The following is a 17,629-nucleotide window of genomic DNA, read 5'->3' as shown; positions in this document are numbered from 1 at the left end:
ATCAGATCATACATAGCCAGCTATGCACCATATGTTAAACCTGATACCCAACAAACCTTGGTCATCATCAAAAACTAAGAGTGAATTTAGTGTTTAGTTTTTGGTTGTAGTTCCACACACTGACCTTTTTGGTATTGTTAAATGGATACAGAAGTTATTCAGTCCCGTTAGTCTCTTGCTGAAAATCATTATTGTAATTCTATAGTCCTACATTCCAGAAAGCCTATGAAATAGGATACTCTGCTGGACTTATAGCGTTTCCACTCACAAACAGTACTGCTTTAATAAGTCTCCCAGGGCCAAGTACATTCTGAGATTTCCACATCTAATCCAAAGCAAGCACTCCTTGCAGTCCTGCTGTTACAATGAGAGATAATACAAACACTGCCCAAACTGATCATCCAGAGAAGAGCTCTTATTTCCAACAACATGTGACCAGCTGGTATGTAACTACTACTGTATAGCCAATGAATGCATGAGATAGTGACTGGGAGGACAGCAGTTGGAGGTCACATCTATGACAGGCCTGATATAAAGCAATACTAAACTATAAACAGGGAGAAGAAAATGAATCCCTCTGAGAGATAATAAAGAAGTTTGGAGAGATATGACCATTACAGGAGGGTGGTATTATAAAATCTATTAAACTCAATCAGTTTTTAACAGGTTTGGGGTTGCGACTGATAATGAACAGGAGTGTCCCATACTGGAAATGGATAGCCATTTTGAAAGTAGTATTATGAATATCACAAGGGATGAAGTTAGGAAAGAATTTTCTAGAATACGCTTGGGGAAGTCCATTATCCCAGGGTGCCCAGCAGTTGAGGTTTTTAGATTTATTTTGAGCTTGAGCACCACAGTTCTTTGGAAAAGTTGTGTCTGATTCCCACGCTGAAATGTAAGCATGCGAGTACCCTCAGTGATTACAGACCTACAGCATAGACTTCACATGTAATGAAGGCACTGGAGCCAATAGTTTTGAAGCCATCACTTGATCGTTTGCAGTTTGCTTACCGGCCCCATATTGGTGTGGCACTTGGAGGGGGCAGGTAGCTACTGTATGTAAGGATCATGGTTTTTTATTTTTCCTGTGCCTTTAATGCTTTTCTTCCAGCCCTGCTTGGGTATAAACTTTTGTTACATAGTTACATAGTTACATAGGGTTGAAAAAAGACCAGTGTCCATCAAGTTCAACCCATCCAAGTAAACCCAGCACACTTAACCCACACCTACCAATCTATATACTCACATACATAAACTATATATACAACCACTAGTACTAACTGTAGATATTAGTATCACAATAGCCTTGGATATTCTGATTGATCAAGAACTCATCCAGGCCCCTCTTAAAGGCATTAACAGAATCTGCCATTACCACATCACTAGGAAGGGAATCCCCCAACCTCACTGCCCTCACCGTGAGGAACCCCCTACGCTGCTTCAAATGGAAGCTCCTTTCCTCTAATCTAAAGGGGTGACCTCTGGTGCGCTGATTGTTTTTATGGGAAAAAAGCAATCAGCGCACCAGAGGTCACCCCTCTTGTGTATCCACGTAGATGCTTGGTTAGTTGCTTGGATCATGGGGATGTTCACCTTTGGACTATAGCCCTTGTCAGAGAAAACATTTTTGTAAATGATCTTTATTATCTAAAATGTGTAAGTTTTGAAGCTACAGACCAGGATCAGCGCTGCTAAAGCTCTTTCTTCTGCTCTCTCCTCTCTCTTTAAAAGGGATCACTGACTTCAACTTGCATTCTGCCCAAAACAGGAAGTTGAACTGGTTACTGCGCATGCCTTTGATTGGCTGAATCTTGCCAGCCAATGGTATCAAAGATACAAATGAAGCAGGAGAGGGAAGGCATGGAACTTTTTTTTTGCTGCCTGTCTGGGAAATCCCCTACTAAGAAAGCAGATCAGTGAGAGTTCTAAAGGTGGCCATACACGGACCGATTTTTTACTTACAAACGACCGATTCCCGAACGATCCGATGCTATCGTTAAGTTATCGTATAGTTGGTGGTGTACGAACGATCGTCGGCCCACTAAACGAGCCGACATTATCGTCCCCAAAATCGATCGGCCAGGTTTAAAAATTTTGGTCGTTTAACGATAAAATCTGCCAGTTGGTGTGAGTGTCAGACATTTGTCTTTCAACGATTGTTCTCTGCGCATGTCACGATTGCCAGCAACGACATCGATCGTACGTAGATGTACGATCGTAGGTATTTTACGATAATGATGCGACAAAATCTTTCCCGAATTATCGTTGCCCGTGGATGGCATATCGTATGGGAACTCGATCGCCATACGATCGTTTGTCGATATAATCGTTCATCGCACAACGAGCGAAATCGCCTCGTGTATGGCCACCTTAACACTGCTGATCCTGGTCTGTAGCTTCAAAACTAAGCATTTTAGATAATAAAGGTAATTTACAAAAATATTTTCTCTGACAAGGACTATATTTTTTCTCACAGGAGCTGTTCAAATTATTGTTTAAGGTGAACATCCCTTTTAATTATCTCACAGGCAGACTACTAGGTGTTGTGTCAGATACCGCAGTTTGTAACATCGGGGTGCCACATGGGAGAGTTTTGTCTTCTTTTTACTTCCGATTTTAGATATTGCTCACAGTGGTGTCATCTACAAACGTTCTCAGATGACTGTGATTGTGGCTGGGGTAAGAAGGGGACATGAAGCAGAATATAGGAGGGCAGTAGATACTTTTTTTCAAGTGGTGCAAAGTAAATTATTTACAAGTAAATGTGGCTCAAACTAAGAAGTTGGTTGTGGATTTGAGCAAACTGCAAACCGACTTTGAACCAGGGTGTATTAAAGGGGTTGAAGTAGATGCTGCTGAGGAGTATAAGTACCTGGGCTTTTTGAGTGGCAATAAGTTAGACTGGACTGAGAATGCAGAGGTGCTATACAGGAAGGGCATGAGTAGGTTATTCCTCCTTAGAAGATTAAGATTGTTCAATGTTGTTGATTTTTTATCATGTGGTGGTACAGAGTTATGTTTTATGGTCTGGTGTGTTGGGGTAGTTGCTTGAAGGCTGCTGATGTTAATAGACGTAACACATTGATTAGGAAGGCAGGATCTGTTTTGGGAGTGGGATTAGGGACCCCAGAGGTTAGAGAAGAGGTTATTGTCTAAAATGATGAGTATCTTGGAAAATGATTCTCATCCTCTATATCAGTGATCCCCAACCAGTGGCTCAGGGGCAACATGTTGCTCACCAACCCCTTGGATGTTGCTCTCAGTGCCCACAAACCAGGGAGTTATTTTTGAATTCCTGACTTGGGGGCAAGTTTTGGTTGAATAAAAACAAGATTTCCTACCAAATAAATAGAGGCCCCTGTAAGCTGATAGTGTGCATAGAGGCTGCCTAATAGCCAATCTTAGCCCTTATTTGGCTCCTCCATGAACTTTTATGGTGCTTGTGTTGCTCCCCAAGTCTTTTTATATTTGACTGTTGAAGGTTGAGGACCCCTGCCCTACATGAAAACACTAGAGTCATATCATGGTACTTTTAGCAATAGATCGAGACCACCTAGATGTACTACAGAACATTATAAGAGATCTTTTTTACAGGCAGCTATTGCTTTGTTAAGTTCTTCCCCTTTTAGTTGGTAGTAGTGTTGAGGTTTTTAGCTATTTATAAATGTTATCTAAACAACATGGATAGAGTGATTGCTTGTATACCTTTAGTAGTTTTTCTGGGGCAGTCCCTGCAAACGGGGGCTGTGTACCCTTAAATGGGGCTTGTGTTTCTCAGCAGAGCTCCAGGGAAGATCCACACAAAGTCTAGAGGAAACCCCCAAGGTCACTTGTACATTCCTTGGCAAGGGATGTAATCCTCCTACCGTTCCTACATCTGACATAATAGAGGAATACAGAATAATTAAGTTGTTTACATGCAAAACAGGATACAGTTCAGTGAGAGTTCACAGAGCCTGATTTCCATTGAACCATAGTGTAGCCATTTTGTTTGGCACACCACAAGCAGGGTCCCCATTAACTTATCCTTAGTTAAAAATATTGCTTTGTGAGCCATTAAGTCATAGTTCCTAGAATATCTAGTGGAGTTAAAAGTGTTCACCCCTAAATCTCACCATTATTGATCTTCAAGGTGTCCTTCAAGAAGTATCAAGGGAAGCAAATATAAATTCTCTCTAAATCTCACCTCTCAAGCTGCACCCCAAGCCATTGCTTTAGGACCACACAGTGCCATCATTAGAATCTTTTGGGCCCCATACAAGTTGTTTATATGGGGGCCCCCATGAACACAAACATGCAGCCCAGCCGATCAGCAGAACAATGGGAATCGAGCAAGATAGCAGCTCCCAGTAGGTATCAGAATAGCACTCAATAGTAAGAAATCCAAGTCCGGCTTGGGACTCCTCCAGTTACATGGGAGTAGGAGAAACAACAGGTTAGCTGAAAGCAGTTCTAATGTGTAGCGCTGGCTGAAAGCTCAGACTCAGGCACAATGCACTGAGATGGCGCCTACACACCAATATTACAGCTACAAATACATTTGTTGGTTCAAGAATTAAATTTAAAATCGTAGAGTAAATTATTGGCTATGTAAACTAGTGTAGTTTAGAAATAAAAAGGATACCATAAAAATCATGACGGAATCCCTTTAATGAGGGTAAGCTTCTCTAAATAAATGGGAGAAAGTCAGACAGATGTGGGAAAGAATTCCAGATTAGGGGTGCAGCCCCTGGCATTCAGTAGCTATGACAAGTAGTTGCTACTAAGTAGCTCCGTGTGTCTAAGGGCTGTGACAGACAGGGAGATTAGTCGCCACGCGTCAAATCTCCCTTGTCACGGACGGCTAATCTCCCTGAAATGCCATCCCACCGGCTAGAATGTAAATCGCCGGTGGGATGGCATACGGGATGGAAATCGTGCCGCCGTGTATGCCATCCCACCGGCGATTTAGTAGCAGCTACTTTTTCACGGCTACTAAACTCCAGAAAATCCCACCATAGACAGTACTGAGAAAAAGCTGCTACTAGTAGTTCTGTGTGTCTTCACCCTAAAACACATTTGTTTTCAGTACATGACAACGCTTTCCACATCTTTATTTAAAGGGCAAGTAAACCTAATATTCATTCTATGGGCCTTTACTGTATATGAAACTGTATTATAATGAACTCTTTAGAGACCCAGTAAGAGAAAAAAATGGTCCCCCTCTCCCCAATGTTTCATTTCCACCTGAATAATAAACAAATTAAATATTTCTGAGAGCACAAGCAGCACAGAGGCTGCAGAATTCAAAAGTGACCGGCAAACATTTAAACTGCCATACCAGTTATTTTTATCGAGTGTAGGTTAATATAAAACAAAAATCTAGGGGGTTGCAAGATGTTGGTATGAGTTCGGCATCGTTCAGCCAGTTCCCATTTTGTTGCCCTAATAAACCACTAGCCCGTGTATTTTATTCATTTCAGCTTTAAAAGGGGCTCTAAAACCACAAAATAAACTGATGTAAATTTACTCCAGCGCAGCCCCCTGAACCCTAAAATGCAAAACTGCTCAAAGGAGCACTCTAGTAAGTTTGCATCATTTCATTTAAAGTGAAAGAGAATATACTAAATGAATCTTGTAGAAATGATGGAGAATTGAATTCCAGGGTGTCAATGGCCCTTTAACCACTCATTGGAGATAGTATTTTGCTATCGGGTCTCGTGTTTGCATGTGTGTATAGCCTCCGGCAGTGCCAACATGACAAGGTTTAATCATAAATGAACCCCAAGGGGAACTTATGAGACTGGATGTCAATGAGCCGCTCCAAGGCCATATAAACCAGAGGCCGCACAGGGACCTTTAATATCTCTCTTAATTATTAGTGGTGCATTATTCCTTATAAAACAGAAGCGAGTGCTAGCACTGGCCAAAATAAACACAATTCTAACCGTAAGAGCGGCCGCCTGGAGTTCTGGGATGTGTAAAAGTGGCGGCTTAGCCTGTGTAAATGCCAGGAAATGTTACAAAAGGAGCTGTGAGCTCATACCTCCATACAAGCCGCAGTGCCGAGGGTATTTATATATTATTGTTAGGGTTATAGGCTTTCATATAATGCCAGCGGGGGGTGTTATATAACTTAGGGATTCCCAAAATGCAGTTTTTAACTACAGCTCCCAGCATCCCCTGAAAACCTTCAGTTGTTCCATTGTATAAAAGCACTCAGCCTGCAGCTTTTCCCTATATACAAATATATATATATTATGCAAAGCTGAAAGCCCTAGAGTGGAAATGCTGAGCTGATGAGCCATGAATGTGTGCAGACTGGTGTTTACCTTGTGCCTGATAAAGCTCTGTTTGCTCCGACGCTGCTAATGATACAGAACCCACTCGGAAAGGTCCTGTCTGCACTGTCTGCTCTGACACCGACCCTGACGTCAGCTTTCATTAATGTTCCTCCAGATTTAGAGAGGTTCATATCTGCATTGGATAAAACAGCAATTACCAATTAATACTCCCTGCGCGGCTGTGACGTTCCTAATGTAACCTGCGCTCACAATGTACTAGGGCACTTATACACTCTGGCCATATGTATAAATGTTCCATATAAACTGTGCATGGATAACTGCCAGCTGACCGTAATGTTTTTTTCTTTTATTTCACTGGGGTGAAAACACCTTTGGAAATTGGATTTACAGATACAGTTGCTTATGTAGAAGAATTTGACCTCAGTCTGTAAAGGACATGTGACAATCCTGTACCCCAGAATGGCAATTGGGGTGTCTTTTGTCAACTGGACATGCCAGTACATCAGCAGATAAGGACATACAATGGTTTAGGCTCTTGTCCCGATGCATGGAATCGACCCATATTCTTCATTTCCAAGGGTGAAAAAGCCATGTGACCTGTGCTCTGATAGATATCAGTCACACTTTACTGCTGCGCTGCAAGTTGGAGTGATATCCCCCCCCCCCCCAGCAGCCGATCAGCAGAACAATGGGAAGGGAGCAAGATAGCAGCTCCCAGTAGGTATCAGAATAGCACTCAATAGTAAGAAATCCAAGTCCTACTTGGGACTCCTCCAGTTACATGGGAGTAGGAGAAACAATAGGTTAGCTGAAAGCAGTTCTAATGTGTAGCGCCGGCTGAAAGCTCAGACTCAGGCACAATGCACTGAGATGGCGCCTACACACCAATATTACAGCTAAAAATACATTCGTTGGTTCAAGAATACAATTTTAAATGGCAGAATGAATTATTTGCTATGTAAACAGTGTCATTTAGAAATCAAGTACTCCATAAAACTCATGACAGTATCCCTTTAATATTTGTGTCTTCCTGATTGGCTGTTTTGGAGGTGTGACCCCCCCCCCCTTCCTTCTTGCAGGATAGTAACCAGCTGGTGCCTGGGAAATATTTGTTGCAGGTTTTTAACACAGGCCAACTGCAAAGGGGCAGGATATGGAGCCATTGCCATCCCTCTGTCCGTAATAAGAGAGGTGAGTGGAACATATAGATGCCGAGGGCTCGCACTATAGTCATATAGCAAGTCTCACAAGGCGTAGCTGCCCGGCTATAATTATGAAGAGTGAAGACTCCCACATTTAAATTTTTTTTTTAATGTTTATAAAATGGCATTTTCTAAGCTGCATTACACAGTTTCATTACTATCTTTATGCATTTTGCATTCAAAGCATTTCAGTGAATACTCTCATATACTGTGTGCCGTCACAGATACAGATCTAGCAGTCTGCTCGGAGTTGTTCTGTACAGCCCCTGGGTTCCCCCAAACAGCAACTTTAGGGATCACAAAGTGCCGCCCCTAAGCTGAGTGAGATGAGTTGGCCCTCACACTGTACAAAGCAGTCTTTGACCAAAATAAACCCTAATGATACCCATAGCAACTAGTTATTTAGTTGGCTACTGCATTGCAAATACTGAAAGGAAATCTCTGGTTGCTATGGGATACTAAATCAGGACAAACGTTGCCCCTGATACTTCATAGTCTAATTTCTACTGGAACAGCTACAGGAGATCCTTTTGACCCCAAAGAGGCTGTTTGGAGGTGCAGGGCAGAAAAATTGTCATCCGTGGTAAATTTGCACTACAGCGGGCAACAAATCTCCCAAAAATGCCTTCCCCTTAACTTACCTTTGGATTTCCACAAGTAAAACACAATGGGGGTCATTCATCAACACTGTGCAAACTTGCCCATGGGCAGTAACCCATGGCAACCAAATTGTTGCATTTATTGTTCTACCTGCAGCTGGCTGAAGGCAGCCAATCGCTCATTGGTTGCTATGAGTTACTTCCAAGGGAAAAGCATTTTTGTAAGATTTGCCTTCTGCGATTGTGCAGATTTACCACAGAACAAATGTCAGCCATAGGGGCCTATTTAGGGTTCCTTGCAACCAGGAAACCCATGATACAGAAGCACTTCCATTGCAGTTATATCTCTCAAAGCAAAATCCCACAACACACACACATAGGGTTGCCCCTGGGCCAGTACAGTACCAGCCTGCCAGTGTTTTTAATAGGGAAGAAAGATAAAAATATAGGAAGGCCGGCATGTTTTCCCAGTAAAGGTGGCAACCCTACACACACACAGAAGGGTTTATGTGTCCCTGAGATTATCGGGCCTTTATAAATTCTTTGGAATCATTGGTTTCCATGTTCTCTTCCTTTCTAACCGCAGGGTCCCCTGATCCTGACGCAGACACAACAATGGCTTTATTAGCCGCTGCCATTTTGTGTCTCTGCGATATGGCATCACAGGCGGCCACCACCTCGTCGCTCTCAAAGTCATAATCAGGGATCAGTTCCCGGGTGATGTCCCCCCTCTTTCTCTCTGCCGCCTCTGCCGATTCTGTGTCTGGTTTCTGTTGCAGCAGCTGGCGGGCCCAGTTCAGATCCTGTTCCCATAGCTCGGTGTTGGCAGGACAGATGTGAAGTCCAATCTGAAAGCTTCGGATGGCCTACAGGGAATTAAACAAACAGAGGGAAAAATGCTAAGACCATAGCAACAGAAAACATCTCCAAGCGGCACGTAGTTGCTCCCGAGCCAAGGCAGCACCTCTGGGTGAGTCCATCACATGCAGAACCTGGGGGGGGGGACATTAAAGGAGATGGAAAGGCCAATAAAGAGTTAATCTCAAGCTGCAGACAGTTCTCTCAATAGTGCCCTTAAGTCTCCCCATATTTCTCCCGTTTAGATGATCAGAAGCCAAACAGGAAGAAAAAATTCTGAGCTGTGTAAAGAAAGTTCCCATAATGCCTCACTCCTGCACCAAGACCCACACCAGTGTACATGCTTAGTTAGTAAGACTATGAGTCAGCTTCCTGCTGATTGGCTCAGATCCACATTACTAAGGGGGGGAGTGAGTTCTTAGCATTCTTGAGGGAGGGGGGAGCAGGAGAGAGGAAAGAGCTGAGTGTCTCTGGCACAGGAAAACAGAGACAACAAATCTTTTGACAGAGGACTCAGTGCAACGTTTCTGTGAGTGCTTATGGCTGTATTTACATAGAACTTTCTGATAAAACTTACTTAGTTTTTACCTTTCCTTCTCCTTTAAATGAAACCTACAGTTTATAAAACCCTACACTACAATAAACAACTTGCCTGACGTGGTCCATCTTACTGATGTCTAACCTGAAAGCCTTCAGTGGCCACGAGCTTGTGGTTAAGAGGAAACCCTATCTGGTACTTACGCCATAAGCGCACGCTCTGCGCTCACCGAGAGAACAAGATGAGTGGGCTCAACAATAAGAACTGTCACGTAAGAAGCAATGTGGTTGGGGGGGCTGACATGAAACCTAGCCGCATTCTTGTTGCCTACATTCTTTCTTCTCGTTTCCTGTTTTGGAAACATGACCCAATACGGCTGACTGACTGTGCCAATGTTTTAAATGAAAAGAAAGATGTACAAATTAAACAAAAACGGAATTTCCTCGCAGGAGAGAAATATTGCTCTAATTTCTGAAAGTGTTTGTTCCTCCCTGGCTCTGGGAAGGATCCTTTATGGTGGTTTCACAACAGATACAAGACACAAGCCAGTGTACAAAGTACCATTTCAAGCACAATAGCAATGTTTTTTTTTACCCACAATGCAGCATTTTGTCCCCCCAGGATGCCAGCATAATTGCAGTTGCCAGGGAGAAGTCGGTCTGACACGAATGCTGCCAATGCATAAAAATTGCACTTGTGTGAAATGGATTCAACTTCTATAAAGATGGCCATACACCCTAAGATCCAAGGTCGCCAAGCAAGCGGATCTACTTCTGATATCCCCACCTACAGGTGGGCGATATCGGGTTAATTCAGGCTAACTCGGTTTTTTGGCCCTGGAGCCAAACGATCAAATTCTAACGACGGGTATAGGCGTCTCGGTTCGGGGACCGCATCGTCACCAATCCGACTAAATTTTTAAACCTGCCCGATCGATATCAGGCCAGATGTTGGTTGGGCAGGCCCGTTGTAAGTGCCCATACACGGGCAGATAAGCTACCGAATCAGTCTGAAGGAAAATATTGGCAGCTAGAATTGGCTCATGTATGGCCAGACTTTTCCAAGACGTGTGCACCCCTATTCTTTCGCTGCAACTGTGCTGTGGTGATTGACGCAGGCCCTTGTGGGAACCCCGGAGCTGCCACCTGGTTTGGAGGTGGCAGTAGCTCCATGGTTCCCCTGAACTAATATAAGCAACTGCGCTAAATTTATTGGAGGAGGAAGGCCGGACCAAGAGGTGCTGAGCACAACTACACAGAAGTACCTTCTGCAGCTGCAACTGCCTGTGACCAGTTTAGCAGCCCCGCAACTGCACCTCAGGTCACTAAGTATATAGGGGAATGAAATAAAAAGAGAAATGTTTGCTCCGGGTCTATTAATCTCGAGCAACGTTTAGCCTGACACAGCTAACCAGCATATTTTTTACTGAACAGCTAACCAGCAGACATTTTCCATGTTATTACATTCCCCCAAACCTACTATACTGAGTAAAGCTGCCCATACATTATGCCCACATAAGGTAGGTAATATCAGGCTGATCCAATCATTTGGCCCTAGGGCCAAGTAACCAGATCACAATGATGGGGATACAGGCCATTGGAGCGAGCACCACATCAATAAGCTAATGCAGTTCTTGATCCGACTGGAAAATCAAACCTGGCCGATCATCATCTGGTCGATTTTCAGCAAGATATTGGTTGGGTCGGCCTGTTGGAGGGCCCAAAACACAGGCAGATATGCTGCCAGATTGGTCTAAAGGGCCCAAATCGCCAGCTTAAATCTGCCCATGTATGGCCGCCTTTACACTTGTTAGGTGCAAGAAATAAATCTAATTGGATTCCCCCAATGAGTAGGCCTCACACACACTACTGTATTTATGTGCAAATGGCTATTCTGAGATCTACATCAGGTCCAATTAAATTTGTTCAGTCATCTCACCATTTACATTTCATAAGGTGCAAGTGGGACACATCCTGCAATCGCTGAGCTAGTTTAACTAACAATCACGCTCTCAAGTGAGAGCCGTGCTGAGCAGGGGGCATGAAAACATGGGCTGATTTATAAACATAGTGAAGTTGCCAACAGCAACCAACTGGAAATATTTTTACTACCAGTTGAAAAATAGAAGCAAAGATCTTGCTGCTGGGGAATGCACCTGAACAATTTAGCACCTATATTAGTAAATAAGCCCTGCTATTCCTACTGTTCCAGCTGTGAGCTGAGGTTGTTGCCTAAATCTTCCCTATATTCTAATCCACATTATAGATAGGCAAAGTGGAGAGGCAAGATGTACCCACTATATGTAAGCAGAAGCTCTCTCTCTTTATAATGTCTCCCTTTATAGCACCCACCATAGCGAGCACCCACCAGCACAACTGGTTGATCTACTTGTTAGGGCAGAGCGCTATATATATTTATATATATATATATATATATATATATATATATCCTAATGGCTGCTATGGCAATCGATCAAAGGTATTAGCCCAGAGATCACCTAGGCTCCAATCATTCCTTCAAGTAATTGGCCATTAAAGAATCAATATCTAAATGGGGAAATAAATATGAGAAACAGCAACATTTTAGGACATTTCCTGCCAAACAGCCAATCAAACAAGATATTTTGGCTTGAGGGAAATGTTGCTGCGCTATATATAAACTGGAATATTAGTGTATTTGTAGTGATGGAATGAAATTCAGATTTTATTCCAAGACTTTAGCATATCCGGAGTCCCAGTGCCCTGAGTCCTTATAGCAATGCTGTGCAGGGTATATGCAGGATATATGCAGGATATATGCAGGATATATGCAGGATATATGCAGGATATATGCAGGGTATATGCAGGGTACATGCAGGATATATGCAGGATATATGCAGGATATATGCAGGGTATATGCAGGGTATATGCAGGGTATATGCAGGGTATATGCAGGATATATGCAGGATATATGCAGGGTATATGCAGGGTATATGCAGGGTACATGCAGGATATATGCAGGGTATATGCAGGGTACATGCAGGATATATGCAGGATATATGCAGGGTATATGCAGGGTATATGCAGGGTATATGCAGGGTACATGCAGGATATATGCAGGATATATGCAGGGTATATGCAGGGTATATGCAGGATATATGCAGGATATATGCAGGATATATGCAGGGTATATGCAGGATATATGCAGGGTATATGCAGGGTATATGCAGGGTATATGCAGGGTATATGCAGGGTACATGCAGGATATATGCAGGGTATATGCAGGGTACATGCAGGATATATGCAGTTTGCTGCAGTTGGCTCCAAGGGAAACCACAAGTTGCTATTTACATCTGATGACCATCTGCGGCAAGGGAAATCAATGTAACTGGAGGTGTCTCTGCCTGTAAATGTTGATATAAATATGGAATGAGTAATATCAGAGACAAAAAGTAACCAAAAACAATACGTTCTACACGTCGCTATGTATAGAGTTGCGTACAGACTGTATCTCACAATGAGATCATAGGCATAGAGTTTCTTATCTTTATCATTGGGCTCAATGTTCTGAGGGACTGTGGCCAAGGTGACTTTAGGGAATGTCTAGAAATAAATTCTTCTGTGCAGCCCACAGCCATTAACTTGCCTATCTGATGAGCTGGTAACTTACTGATACCTCATATAGGAATGATGCATTTACTAGAAAGGACAATGAGGCCATATTATCTCCAGTAGCCAAAACCAAGGATGGTAGAGTCTAACACAGTAAAGCTAACTTGGGTCTTACCAGCTGTCCTACTGCAAATCAACAGTCCTACCAGCCTTCTCTGATTAATCATTACATCTACCTGTTAATACATTAATGTCACATGTCCAGCTCCACAACTAGATCATCATATGTACATATGTAGTGCCTCAAAGAAATGACATCAAGAATGTTCAACCTGCTTCCCTCCATTACTCACAGTGAATAATTCCTCAGCATCTTTAGCATTTCAGGTTGGGCATCACTTATACAATGTCTAAGGTGAGTATTTATTAACATTGGAGACAAAAATCACTGGTGATCTTGTCACCTACAAGTTAGAAAAAAAAAATCATAGATCTGATTGGTTACTACGGGCAACATCACCAGTGATGTTTGTCCCTAATAATAATAAATATACCCCTAAATACTTTTATGGAGTATTTTATGGACATTTAAATAAAGAAAATTGCAAGAAGTCTCTATTATACTTCAACTGGATCATCACAAAGAACAACTGAATCACCCCCCACATTGGCCAGGGACCCCAGCAAACACACACACACAGAGGGGGATTATTAGCTAACGTTGAGATTTAATTTGGGCAAGTAATAATTTTGTAGTCAGATATTGAAGCTCCACAGTTAAGGGGCAATACACAGGCCAAGGGTTAGCCAATGGCCACCTTGCCACCTCTTCATTGTGATCCACAAAACAGAATCAATAGGAATAAAAGACGGAGCAGCAGCCAGGATGCACATTGTATGCACAGCCATTTCACCTGCCTTGCAGATCAAGCGAAGCCGGTCAATAAATGGATGGAAAACGTGAATCCCGACGCTGAAAGGTTATCTAAACAAATGACTTTCCATTAGAAGTGACGAGGCTGCGTGCGTACATATCTTCAGAAAGGAAATCAAATGACTGTGACCAGTAAAATGCGAGCTCTAGAAAGAGCCGGGACGCGTCATTAGATAGGAACCATTGAACTGCTGGCAGAAAATCATTGTGAGTCTATTAGGCCATTAAATCATGAAGCTCACAGTGACAGTACAGCTCAGTAGCAGTCTATATCCGTTCTGGGCTACGCTGGCCCCATCCAGCTTTCCATATCCAAAGTGACCAGCTGGATAATTGTAAATATGGCCCCACATATGGAGAGACAAAATGAACTGGTCCACAGAGGATCCAATGGACCTATAGGTCAGAACTTTCAGCACAAGGGCAGGGAGAGTAGTCTTTGGCCTGAAGCAGCTTATCCGTTAGCCCAGGTTTTGTTTTGACCAATCAGATTTAGAGAGGGCCGAGATCAAGAGGGGCACCACATGCACAGATGATCATACAGTTAGTTTGGAAATGGACCAACTTGCGGCGGGCGTAAAGCTTTTCTTCTTTATAGTGGTGTTTATACAGAACAGAGATAAGGGCCCATTCATGTCCACAAGTGCAGCTGCAATCTCTGCAATTTTCCCAGAGTCAGTTGCACATAAAACCACTTTCAATAAAGGTCCATAAAGGTACTTCAAATTGTGCTCCTTGCACTTCTATATAGTTCTCAGCTCCGCTCAGTCCTTCCTGCCTTTTGTTCCAAATCAGGCCCTGCTGCTCCTTTTAACACAAGGGGACCTTGGCGCTACCGCCACCACCTGACCAGTCAGTAGCTCTAGGGTTCCCTTTGTGCCCAGCGTCTATCGGCATAGCACACTTGCACCTAAAGAATTGGGTGAAGAAGTCACTCGCACGCCAAACGGACTTACGTGCAATTGCGTATGATATGCAACAAAATGAGCACGCAGTTGTGATAATCTTGGGGAATTAAATGCAACTGTGCCAGGTACAGCACAACTGCATCAAGTGCATTATCCCTTGTGACCTCAATAACTCTGGAACTGCATTGTGGGAGAATAAAATGGCAATTGCATGTTGCTCACTACACTCGTGAAAGTAATGAGCCCTTGTAAGCTCTTTTGGGCAGGGCTCTCTTCACCTCTTGTATCGGTTACTGATTGCTTTATATGTTACTCTGTATGTCCAGTGTATGTAACCCACTTATTGTACAGCGCTGCGGGATATGTTGGCGCTTTATAAATAAATGTTAATAATAATAATAATAATAATAATATAACATTTCTGAATTTTACAGCATCGGAACTGGGGTCACTGTACAATGTTTGGCTCCCCTTCTATGTGTGCAAGTAACCCAACAACTCCACGTGTCTCCCCCCCAGAGGCCCAGTACTTAAGAATCCAAAAATAATATACTCATATCTAATCTGTCAATGTAAACCTTTTGGGAACGTACTGGGGGTAGCATTTCAGTGTATTTAGGTGGCAGCTTTCCTGGGTGCCGATGCTGGGCACGGTACTCTTGTACACAAACACAGCCAGTGAGCCAGGATATAAAACATAATTACGACTCTTTATGAATCCCTATTAAGTCCACACCCTGAGAAGGAGAGGCAGTTTAGGGCTCCAGCTCATAAAATGGAGATTACATTGCAGGGAACTAAAAAATTAAAGTGACTCTGTCGTTAAACATGAACATTTCTAACTGAAAATAGTCTGTAATGTTAGCAAAGTGGCTTTGAGGAAAAAATATTTTTAAAAAAAGTTATATTTTACTCACATAGAAGAGGATGTAAGCACAAGGTTAGGGCTTATTCACTACTCACATATGCCGGCGCCAATGGTTGCACCCAGTACAGGGGGGCGCACAGATACAGGGAAGCCATAGTGATACCCGCTGTCTCCCTCCCTTTATACCTGTACATGGCTCATTTTTTGCTACACACATATGAGAATATTTTTTTAAAACATAAAGTAAAAAAATATAAAATGTCTGCTGCCAAAATGAACAAAATATGATACATTTTCGGGTTTGGATGAGAGATGTTACTTTCAAAACCCATCAGTTAATAGAGCTTCTCCAGCAGAATCCTGCATTGTAATCTGTTTTAGATTTTATATTTTTTAGATTTAATGTTGAAATTTCCCATGGGGCTAGCCATATTATTTTCCCAATGTGCCACAGCCATGTGACCTGTGCTCTGATGAACTTCAGTCACACTTTACTGCTGCGCTGCAAGTTGGAGTGATATTCCCCCCCCCCCCCCCCCCCCAGCAGCCGATCAGCAGAACAATGGGAAGGGAGCAAGATAGCAGCTCCCAGTAGGTATCAGCATAGCACTCAATAGTAAGAAATCCAAGTCCGGCTTGGGACTCCTCCAGTTACATGGGAGTAGGAGAAACAATAGGTTAGCTGAAAGCAGTTCTAATGTGTAACGCTGGCTGAAAGCTCAGACTCAGGCACAATGCACTGAGATGGCGCCTACACACCAATATTACAGCTAGAAATACATTTGTTGGTCCAAAAATAACATTTTAAATGGCAGAGTGAATTATTTGCTATGTAAACTGTGTAATTTAGAAATAAAAAGTACCCCATAAAAATCATGACAGTATCCCTTTAAATAAAAGTGCCGTTGGTCACTGCTGCTGTATTTGAGTACAAAGCCATTGAATATCCAGCGAGTACAATGAATACTCAATGTACTGCACAAAATCTATTATTTTTGGCTATTTTTAGCAAAACCAGGTAACTGAAACCATCTGCAGAAAAGATCACTCTGCCAAACATTAGGGAGCGCACAAAAGGCTTTTCAAACTGCAAATCTGTCTCTATTATCAGTGCTTTAACTTAAACCTATTCTGACACCTCCTGGGGCAAAACCCCTGCTTTATTCAGCGCTACAGCAGCCACAATATAGAGCTGAGAGTGCCCACTGCTGGCCAATAACTGGAAGCCAGCAACATGGGGGTGGTTATTAAATCTAAACACGGGGGGAATAAATAGAGAAGGGGGTTAACCAGCACCTCAGTCCTGCCATGGCACAGAATTTCTGCCACGGTGGGAGTTCAATGTCAAGTGTACCAACACCGGTCAAGGCCAAACTGACAGTTGCTGCAGACAGCAATACGATCACGGCAGACGGATCATAGTTAAAGAGCGTCCCAGCTCCAGGGCTGTATTTAGATCCGGGCACCCTAGGTAACAGGTAAGGAGGAGAGGTCACTTCCCTGCCTACGACACCCTGAACCCCCTCACCCTCCCCAAATCAATAGGTTTGATCTGGTGGCAGCTGGGGAGGATTTTAGTTTTTACAAAATATTTTTTTTTATTATATTAGCACAAAGGGCCACCCTAGGCACAGGCCCCTGGGGTGCTTATACAAACATACCCCTGCCCACCTCTCTGTTCACTAGTACAGGATTTGTGAGGGGAAAACTTCTATACCCTATACAAAGAGAGTTCCCTGCTACTCTGTTTAATAAATATGCTGTTGTTTTTAAGCTAGTGGTGGAACCAATATGGGGCTGCTGTGGCCCTATGAAAGGAGATATAAACATTGTTATTGGTAAGTA

At 42.9% G+C, this 17,629-nt stretch overlaps 1 protein-coding gene across 4 annotated transcripts in view; it reads right to left on the bottom strand.

Annotated features, from left to right (window-relative positions):
* Positions 1–7,578: 7,578 nt before the first annotated feature.
* ttc33 (tetratricopeptide repeat domain 33) overlaps positions 7,579–17,629 on the bottom strand; it is a 123,879-nt gene continuing 113,828 nt past the window's right edge. For 3 of the 4 annotated variants that reach the window (XM_031895287.1, XM_012955907.3, XM_012955908.3), the window contains one exon: positions 7,579–8,954. In XM_031895287.1, the coding sequence (XP_031751147.1) occupies positions 8,610–8,954 (345 nt within the window). In that variant the 3' untranslated portion in view covers positions 7,579–8,609. 4 annotated transcript variants of the gene reach the window in all.

This window comes from Xenopus tropicalis, chromosome 1 (assembly GCF_000004195.4).
Source record: "Xenopus tropicalis strain Nigerian chromosome 1, UCB_Xtro_10.0, whole genome shotgun sequence".
Lineage (NCBI taxonomy): Eukaryota > Metazoa > Chordata > Amphibia > Anura > Pipidae > Xenopus > Xenopus tropicalis.
This window is presented reverse-complemented; position numbering and strand designations above follow the sequence as displayed.